This window comes from Gossypium hirsutum, chromosome D12, assembly GCF_007990345.1.
Source record: "Gossypium hirsutum isolate 1008001.06 chromosome D12, Gossypium_hirsutum_v2.1, whole genome shotgun sequence".
NCBI classification, from domain to species: domain Eukaryota; kingdom Viridiplantae; phylum Streptophyta; class Magnoliopsida; order Malvales; family Malvaceae; genus Gossypium; species Gossypium hirsutum.
The window spans coordinates 45,547,696-45,558,542 of record NC_053448.1 but is presented as its reverse complement, the minus strand read 5'-3'; the positions used below and the strand labels follow the sequence as shown (position 1 = coordinate 45,558,542).

The window sequence follows — 10,847 nt, the reverse complement described above, 5'->3', positions numbered from 1 at the left end:
TTCGCTGTATCTGGCCAAATGCACCATCTCGACCGTTTAGGAACAAAACAAGATCCTTTGCTACAATACCCAGTCCGATTTCGAATTTGGGATCTTGCTAATCACTGACCTAACCCAGAATTGCACTTGTCAACATTTGGTTGTCCCTTTGGAGGAACCGTTTCCTTTGTTCTCGAAAATCATGGGTTCAATCGATTGTTTGGTTTGTCTAGATGTTCCCCTTATTTTGCTTCTAATTTTGTTTTATACAATTTGATAATGTTGGCAATGGAGTTAGTGTTATTTAGCTTAATCGACGACCCTTTTGTTTATATCATCATATCCTATGAAGTTATTGACAAATCTAAGTCGTTTTAGTTCTTGAATCGTTTGAATGTTGCTTTGAAGGATTTTCTCCTCACCGGTTTGGTTGTGGGTATTGATAGTTTGACCCCAAATTGTCTCCAATCCCATTTCGATCTGGTTTTTTTAGAGTTAATGACTTTGGGTAGCAGAAAAAAAAGCATTCGGATCCCAACCGTGATGGCTCCTCTATTGGAGGGGTTGAAAAAGAAAAAAAAAGGTTAGGATGGTGGTTTGGACGCCAACAATGGTGACACCAAAGATGGTTGTGGCGGAGGTGGCGACAGTGAGATTGTTGGGATGGAGAAGAAGTATAAACATATTGGGTCATTTATGCAAAAAGTAAAAATATTGGGCCATTTATTAAAAATGAAAAAGGAAGGACGAAAAAAATAATCACTCAACGTTGCCTCGTTCAACGTGGCAAGTTAACTGGCCACATCAAATAGTTAACTAGCCATGTCACCTGTCCCATTAGACCTATAACGAAAAATATTAATGTGTGACTAATTTATCACTTTTCGATAACGTTAGTGATTAATTTGTTATTTTTTAAAAGTTGAGTGACTGTTAGTGTAATTTACCCTAAATTTAATTTAAAAAAAAGTTAGATGGTAATTTTATTAAAAAAAGTTGAAATAATAATTGAAAAGAAAAGAGAGTAAATAAAAGAGAGTAAATGAGTAAATGAAATCATAAATGATATCATTGCATGATAGAATATTATTGTCAGTGTGGTCAGGCTACTTTATTTTGTTTTACATAAATGGCGCATCTTCTTTTAAAATTAATGGTGGATCTATTACAAGCAAAGCATCCTCTTCTACTTTGGTATAAATGGTAGACAAATATGAATCGATGCTCTTTTAAGTACTTTAATTAATGTTCGACTACGATGATCTTGACATTCAGTCTCACTTTTATTCCCCAAGGGAATATCAACAACTTGCAAGACAAGAAATTCTATAAATTTCAATCTCATCAGTCTACAACATTCTTGTAAGCAAACTGCAAGTATGAAGGTTGTTAAGTCTTTCTTTCTTCTTCCTCTCGTGTTTTGAATTTATTGTGGTGGAGATATGTCCTTGACAATAAGAGGTAGCGCGAAAGCAAGGGACCAACCCTCTTGCAATGGGTTTTTTTGTCGGATGGTATGCCTTCCCAAATGCATATTTGGAGGGTTTTCAAGGGTAATGGGTAGAAGAAACCAATACCAGCCATCGGAATTACAGTTGCAACATCCACAACTACTACACCCCCCAGTTGTTCCCGAAGACTGGGCTTTTTTGGTTAGTTTTGAACAGCAATATGGTACCACACATCCATTTTTCTATGCATGTAGTTTTATGCAGGCTCTAAAGATAGCAGAGGATGAGCACAAGCTAATGTTCATGTATCTACACTCCCCAGAACATCCCTTCACTCCCTCATTTTGTTCGAGGACTTTGAGTTCAGAGTTGGTAGTTCAATTTCTTGACGCAAATTTTGTGTGCTGGGGAGCAATCGCAGATAGAGGAGAAGGTTTACAAATGGCTGCAACTCTACAGCCTGCTAGCTTCCCTTTCTGTGCAGTAATTGCCCCAGCTGCGGGCAACAACATAGCAGTGCTGCAACAGGTTGGTTTAACACTGGGTCTAGAACTAGTTTCATTTCATAAGTTTTTTGTTAGGTTAAACCACAGGCATTCTTATCGTTTAATCCGATTATCAATAAAAGGTTTACATTTATGAAAGAAGTCCGTGATTTTCCATTCATTCTTGGACTTATTTGCAACTAATTATATGAATAGACAAGTAATAAAAAAATTAATGAGGGATGGGATTTAGGATAATGAAAAAATCGAAATGATAATATTTGATCTCATCAAGAAATTTTGTTTAGGAAAGATTATAAAATTGGGGAGGACAAAGCTAAACATGTTGTATTAAAAATGCTTTAACTTAAACTATTAATTTTTCAGAAAAACTAAAATTATAATGTTTTTTCATTAAATAAAAGGTTAAAAAAGACTGAATTGAATATTTAAAGTTTGGGGATGGGTCATAAAACAATTTTTCCATTAAATCAGGGGGCCAAAGCCCCTGCCCCGTATTTGCTCCCTAATACTCTCAATATTGTTGACAACGATGATAATAAGTATGAACTTTTCTTGTCTCTACCTTTACCTTGTTTTTGCTTTAGATGGAGGGCCCGATTGATCCAGCTGAATTGGTTGAGATTCTACAAAGGACAATGGAAGAGCAAGGGTCAGCTTTTGGCACTACTGTAAGAGGAAGGGAGGAAGAACATATGAGAGCAAGGATTAAGGAAGAGGAAAGGATAAAGGCTAGGGCTAAGGAGCAAGAAAAGTTGAGGGCTGACCGTCAGTTGCGAGAAGAACAAGATGCTGCATATTTTGTTGCTTTACAGAGAGACCAAGTGTGTGCCTACTCTATTTGGTTTGTTTCCCATGTTTTTGTCAAACAAAATCTTTGAAATTAGTGTTATTTGATTCTTCATTTTTATTGAACTATCTATATTCAATATTTGTTCATCTCATTAATTCATGCGAGTATATGGTACATACCCTAAATTTTTGGGACAAACCAGAAACTTTTTTGGTGGTCAAGGTTGAATTATATATATATTTTAAGACTATATTAACTTATGACTATATATTTTCTAAAGAGACAACCAATAATTTATAATTTCAGGGGATACAATTGTACCATGTATTAAGGTCCCTGCCTATCCCCTCCTATTGCGTCTACCCTAAATACGTATATGAACTTACCAAAAAATTGATGTTTTCTTGTGGAATACATGCATGTATCTGACATTTACCCTGAATCTACTAAACATGATTAACAAGAGCAATGTGTTTTTCCTTCTAGGAAAAGGAAAATCTTAGGAATGCAAGAGCTCAAAAACCAATAGAAGCTTCAAATCAAACAAATTATCAGAACCCCCGACAGATGCATAGAGAGAAACAACTAGGTAAACCAAGGCAGAGCTCATCTGTTGGAGAAGCTCAGTACAAAGAAACAATTACTCATGGGAAAGATACTCAGGTGCTCATTACAACCAATTAATTGTCTTCATTAGACAAACTTGGTTCTTAACATTAACACACTTGTTGAATTTTCAGATATTGATTCGTTTTCCCGGTGGTGAAAGAAGAGAGCACAACTTTTCTTGCACAGATAAGATCCTCTCAATTTACAGATACATAGATTCATTAGGACTACCCGGAATTGCAAATTATAGATTAATATCAAGCTTCCCAAGAAGAGTATATAGTTTTGATCAAATGGGAATGACTTTGAAAGATGCTGGTCTACATCCTAGAGCAAGCCTGTTCGTGGAGCTTCTTTGACAGCTTTGTACTACTAATTAATTGATGATGATGATGCTCGAAAGTTCCATATGTACGCAAATATATAAATTTATTAGCAGATGTGGACTAATCCTATATGTATATGTTTAGCATGTCATCCATATATTATACATAATATTTTCTTCACCATCTAATCATTAACTACTTATCCACTCTTTATAAATATATATTTACTAAAAAAGATTTTATTGAGTTTGATAACTTGATATTAAATTAATAAGAAAAATTACTTAAATTATTTTTAAAATAATAAATATTATTATAATAGTTTTTTTGTGTTTTATTACTTTTATATGAAATATTTAAATAAAATAACAAAAAACCACTACTTAAAAAAAAGACATAATGTCTTATTTGGCCCTCTAATTTTATAAAAAAAATGTTATTTTAGCACTTTATTTATTTTTCGTCTCTTTTACCCCTTAAATTTGCATTGTTTATCAAATCACTCAAAATGTTAACTTTACTAGCGTGGCATACACGCTGATGCCACGTTGATGCCATACCAATAATTAATTAATTTTTTTTACATTTAAAATTCAAAAAATTACAAAAATCATTTTTCAAAAATTTAAAATTATTTAAAAAGTATGAAAATTACAAAAATATTTTTTAATTTTTAAAAACTTAATTAATTTCTAACGTGGCATACATTAGGAAAGTTAACAAATATTAAATTTTCCATATATTTTGGGATGATTTGACAAACAATACAAGTTCAAGGGACAAAATAGACGAAAAATTAAATGGAGGGATAAAATGATTTTTCTTTTTAAGTTGGAGGGCCAAATAAATCATCATGCCTAAAAAAAACTAAATGTCTGGGTAGACCTGTCCATGGGTCAGGCCCTAACAAAATTCTAGACCTGTTTGATAGGCCCGAATTATAGATGCTAAACCCAGCTTGGTCCGTATTAAATTTTTTTATTTTATTTTTTATATAAAAAATTTAAAAATATAATACATCAACAACACTAAAAACATTAAAATAAATGTTTCCCAAAAAATTGACAATAATTTAAAAAAAAGTATTTATATTTAAATAACAATGTAATTTAACAACCAAATGTCTCTAAAATAGTAGCAAAATTAACAATAAAACAAGAGTTATACAATATCCAAACAATAACAACAAAATAATAGCAATATAATAGTGTAATGGTATCAAAATAGTGGGAAAACAATAGCAAAACAATGGAAAAATAGCAATAAAACAACATTTTTTTTTTTGCAAATTCAGGTCAAACCAGACCAAAAAAACCTTACTTAAGGCTCAATCTATTTTTTAAGCGAGCCTTATTTTTTGCCCAAACCTATTTTTTGGGCCTATATTTTTATCTAAACCCTCTCACTTTTCGAACAGGCCGAGTGACTCGACCCATAGACAGATCTAGTCTCGGGACTGAACTCACATTTGATGAAGATTTATAAACAAGTACATTACCACTCTTTATACGGATTCAAGTAGGAGTTTAGATATTTATCTTAGTTTATAACTTCTATTATTTAAAAGAGTTTTATATTTAATTACTAGAAATATTGTGAATAAAACTCTTATTTATGGTTGGTTATAATTTTATCTTACAAGATTGAATATTCATTTAATTAGAGATTCAATTATATAAGTTGAGTAATTCACCTTGTTTATTTGTTTTTAAGATTGAAAAATTCACCTTATTTATTTTTCTATTATCCACGTTCTTAAATACAACTTCTTAAGGATGTGGTAAGAAACCGTCTTATTATCATTGTCTCTAGTCACAATTTGGTTAGAAGGACGAAGGACAAATTATTTTCTTGTTTTTACTTAAAAAAAATGTGTTCTCTTACTAATTTATTAAATTTAGAGATCTACATCAACTCCACTTATGATTCAATTGTTAAATTAATCTTTTATAAATATATTTTTAATATAAAAAGTTTCCTTAACCAACATAATTTAATTATTTATTATAAATTTAACATTCATGTACTTAATTGAATTGGTGTCATTAAACGATGCTAAATTCAACAATGATTAATAATAGGTAAAAATATCATCTTTTATCTACACTGAATACAAAATGTGATGTCTGGTCCAATCAAAAGAATTCATTTCCTTTATTAATATATATATTTCTGTCCTTTCTTTTCAATAATCTATCGCCTTCCTTGTCCAATCATCTGACTGTTTTTCCACTTTCACCGTTTACAAATAGTTTCTAAATAAATCCCAACAAAAAAGAGAAGGGAAAAAAAGAAGATAAAGATATCGTTGGGAATGAAATTCTTTCATTTGTATCCCCTTTGACAAAAAATAGAGGGATCAATTGATGCATTTATAAAATTTTATCTGTCGAGACTGACGGGGCTCAAACCCACAACTTTCGCCTTGATAGGGCGATGCTCTGACCAATTGAACTACAATCCCAGGGAAATAAAAGAAAGTGCCAATATAATGGAATGACTAGAGCCGAAAGCTTTTTCCATCTTTTATGATTTTTCATTTTTTATTCACAATTTATACTCAGTAAATCATTCATTTTAATCGCCACTCTATTTGATATAGAAATAAATTAGATAAATTTAATCTATTATATAAATATTTATTAGAAATAATTAGATATTATAAAAAGAAACTAGATTGTATTAATAACACAAAGTATAAGATCAATGATTGGTTTAACATGAACAAAAAAAAAGGGAGTTAACCTTCATTTTTTCCACTTTTCATTCATTGATTCACTTATTATTGATTCACATAGTGAAACGAGACCTTCGGTAACATGACATAAGAACTCCTTATTAATGTTGAAACCATTTCTATTTTGGAAAAAAAACAACAATTAGTTGTCGACTTTAAAAAAACAAAAATTGGGAGTCGCCACCAATCTTTTATTGAGATGTGATTGGATCACCTAAAAAATAGCTTTGGTCTACGAGTTTTAGAAAAATGGATCCGGGAGTCGGTTATGTACGAGGAAGGATTAGCACCCTCGTAACGCCCAAAATTGGTACCTAGTTAATTAATTAGTGTCTTAATGTCGAAAATTTAAAAATATGATCCTTAATAAAAACTTAAAAAAATGTTACTTATTAAGACTCTTATCATTTCGGAGAAAGAAAATGTCACACCCAATGCGTTAGGGCACAACATTCTAATTCCTCAAAAATGAATTAGTCCAAAATACTCGTGCAATAAAATTTAAAAGAATATTCATTTGTTTAAGATTTATAAAGAAATCGCGGCCCAATACGTTAGGGCACAATTTCTCAAAATCCTAAACTTGGAATATTTCCTTTGTTATTATTTTTTTAAAAAAAAAATCTTTGTCTCGAGAAATCAATACGTCACATCCAATATGTTAGAATACAACATATTAAGTTCCTGACAACAAGCTTTTCATTTTATTTTTTGATTAATGAGCAATTCTCGATTGTTAGATTTAACGAAGAAAATTGAAACCCAATACGTTAGGGCTCAATTTCCTTGAAAATCCTAAATACGAGTATTATCTCAATTTTGAAAATTTTAAAATCGAGTAAAAAATGATTTAATGCTACATTAAGAGTAAAATACAATAATAAATACAACAATGGCATAGAAATAAACGAAATTAATGTACATAAAAAACAACGACATGTAACGTATCAAATGAACAAATTATAAATGAAAACATATATCAATAAGCAAATGAACAAAATAAACAACAACAAAAAATATAAAGAGAAAAAAGGGTACAAAATATATACATGAAATTATAAAGAATAAAAGACATACACATGAGTTTACATATAAAATTTTGGACTATAGAATTTATAACAAAATATATATAATGCATTTATGAAAATAAAGAAAAAATATATAAATATACATATATATATTATAACATATGTGTTGAAACTATAAGTTTGTATTTTCATTTTTAAGGAAAAAAAATAAAAAAAAAAGATATGTACGTATATATATAAATATAAAAGAATATTCATTAGAAAAGTACATATATATACGTGTACATATAAAATATATACATATAGATTAAAAATAATTAAATAATATCTATATTATCAAAATATAAAAAATGTTTATATGTATAAATATGAGAAAAATATTAGTTGGAAAAAAAAATAAGTATGTACATAAAAAATAAATATACATGTATATATATAGATTTAAAAAATTTACATATGAAAATTATAATAAAAAATAAAAATAAAAATAATTACGTTATTAAAATTAATTAATTTTAAGATAAGTATAAAAAAAGACTAAATTGAACTGCAAATAAAAAATCTAGGGTAAATCCGTAAATAAATAAAGCCTAAAGGACTAATTTAAATGCGCGAATTACATAAAGGGAAAAATTCCCTATTAGGCTCTTTCGGCCCTTTTAAACCCTAATCCGGGCTAAAAACTCCTAAAATCAACGAAGAAACCCTAGAAAATCCATAGAAACCTTTCGGCTTCTAGTCGTCTGTCCTCGGAGACGGACCTCGGCCTTCCAAACGGCGGTTGGGACTCGAATACAGGTTGTTTTACTTCGTTTTGTATTTATATTTATTTGAATGCAAATAAAAAAACAGTAAAAGTAAAGTAAAGAGAAAAAATATAGACCTTTGGATCGATTTCTATTCTCTCAATATTGAATTCTCTGTTTGTATTTGCTGTGTAAATAATCGTTTTTTATTGATTTTCGGATCCGGTCCTAGTTACAGTGTATTCGATGGCCTTTTATAGCCATAATAATAATAAAAAAAGAAAGAAAGAAATCTATTGATATCTTTGATTTGCAAATCCTTGATTTTGTTTCCTTCTCTGTGTTCATTCCTTGCAGGTGAAGATTCGGCTGCGGCGCAAACGGTCTAGGTGGTTGCGGCGCAGATGATTTAGAAACCCTAGGGTTTCTGATATATTTTTTCGGGCCATTGTATTTGAGCCTATTTCGTTGTAATTGGGTTTGAGCCACTATTTGTTTTATTAATTGAGCCATATAGGCCTATCTGTAATGGGGGTCTTTTAGACCCGGGCAAAATCTGGCATGTACAGTTGCCCCTCTTTGCTCATTATCATGTAACAGGAACGGAGCAAAGACTTTAAAAATGCCAAATTTTTCCCGGTTGTGCTAACCCTTGGTACTCTTCTTCCTTAAGTAGCCTGTATCTTCAGAGGTATAGGAACTAGTGTTTCAATCCATTCCACTGCAATGCCAGGGTGATAGGATGTGTATATTTGCTTTCTTTAATCTTCTCCACTACAACTTCATGGAGATAAGACTAGATGCGATCTACTCTCTGCAACTTCAGAGAGATAAGATCTGTGATTTTTAATCCACTCCACTGCAACTTCAAGGAGATAGGATTATTGGCTCTAATTTGCTCCACTGCAACTTCAGGGAGATAAGATTTGTCGTCTTCAGTCTGCCTCACTGCAACTTCAGGAGGATAAGACTGGATATGATATGCTATTTTTGATCTACTTCACTGCCAGTACAGGAAGGTAAGATCTGTTATCCTTGATCTACTTCATGCCAATACATGAAGACAAGATCTATTTTCTTCGATCTACTTCGCCACCAGTATGGGAAGATAAGATCTGCTATCTTCAATCTACTTCGCTACCAATATAGGAAGATAGGATTTGCTTTCTTCGATCTACTTCATGCCAATACATGAAAACAAGATCTGCTATCTTCAATCCACTTTGCTACTAATATAGGAAAACATGATTTGATTTCTTCGATCTATTTCACGCCAATACATGAAGACAAGATTTGCATCTTCGATCCACTTCGCTACCAATATAGGAAGACAGGATCTACTATCTTCGATCTACTTCACGCCAATACATGAAAACAAGATCTGCTTTCTTTGATCTACTTCGCCACCAATATGGAAAGACAAGATCTTAGATCCACTTCCTACCAATATAGGAAGACAGGATCTGCTATCTTCGATCTACTTCACGCCAATACATGAAGACAAGATCTGTTTTCTTCGATCTACTTCGCCACCAGTATGGGAAGACAAGATCTTCGATCTACTTCCTACTAATATAGGAAGATAGGATTTGCTATCTTCGATCTACTTCATGCCAATACATGAAGACAAGATCTGCTTTCTTCGATCTACTTCGCCACCAGTATGGGAAGACAAGACCTGCATCTTCGATCCACTTCGCTACCAATATAGGAATACAAGATCTGCTATTTTCGATCTACTTCACGCCAATACATGAAGACAAGATCTACTTTCTTTGATCTACTTCGCCAGCAATATGGGAAGACAAGATCTTCGATCCACTTCCTACCAATATAGGAAGACAGGATCTGCTATCTTCGATCTACTTCATGCCAATACATGAAGACAAGATCTGCTTTCTTCGATCTACTTCGCCACCAGTATGGGAAGACAATATTTGCATCTTCGATCCACTTCGCTACCAATATAGGAAGACAGGATCTGCTATCTTCAATCTACTTCACGCCAATACATAAAGAAAATATCTACTTTCTTTGATCTACTTCGCCACCAATATGGGAAGACAAGATCTTCGATCCACTTCCTACCAATATAGGAAGACAGGATCTGCTATCTTCGATCTACTTCATGCCAATACATGAAGATAAGATCTGCTTTCTTCGATCTACTTCGCCACCAGTATGGGAAGACAAGATCTGCATCTTCGATCTACTTCCTACCAATATAGGAAGACCGGACCTGCTATCTTCGATCTACTTCACGCCAATACATGAAGACAAGATCTGCTGCAACTTAAAGATGAATTTGATATGACCTGCTCTACTGTAATTTCAGAGAGACAAGATCTATCCTTCTAATCCACTCCACTACAAATTTGGGGAGATAGGATTTGTTTATTTAGTCTACCCCACTGCAATTTCAGGGGGATAAGACTTGCTTTCTTGAGTCTTCTCCACTGCAACTTCAGGGAGATAAGACTCGCTGTGATCTTTGATTTGCTTCGCTGCTGGTACAAGAGGACAAGATCTGCTATCTTCAGTCTGCTCCACTGCAACCTAGGGAGGCAACACTGATGTCTTCGATCTGTTTCACTATCAATACAGGAAGGCAAGATCTGCTACTTTCAACCTACTCCACTGCTGCCCAGGGAGGCAAGGCCGGTGTCTTTGAT

The 10,847-nt window shown here is 32.4% G+C and overlaps 1 protein-coding gene across 2 annotated transcripts; it reads left to right on the top strand.

The window, feature by feature from the left end:
• Nucleotides 1-1,330: 1,330 nt before the first annotated feature.
• LOC107946148 (plant UBX domain-containing protein 10) lies at nucleotides 1,331-3,844 on the top strand. 2 transcript variants are annotated; one of them, XM_016880372.2, is made up of 5 exons: nucleotides 1,331-1,653; nucleotides 1,753-1,958; nucleotides 2,524-2,760; nucleotides 3,216-3,392; nucleotides 3,470-3,844. In XM_016880372.2, the coding sequence occupies exons 1-5, from the start codon at nucleotides 1,422-1,424 to the stop codon at nucleotides 3,695-3,697; spliced, it is 1,080 nt and encodes a 359-aa protein (XP_016735861.1). In that variant the 5' UTR covers nucleotides 1,331-1,421; the 3' UTR covers nucleotides 3,698-3,844. The 2 variants fall into 2 exon arrangements, with proteins under 2 accessions (XP_016735861.1, XP_016735860.1); XM_016880371.2 differs by having other exon boundaries at nucleotides 1,333-1,958.
• Nucleotides 3,845-10,847: the final 7,003 nt, after the last annotated feature.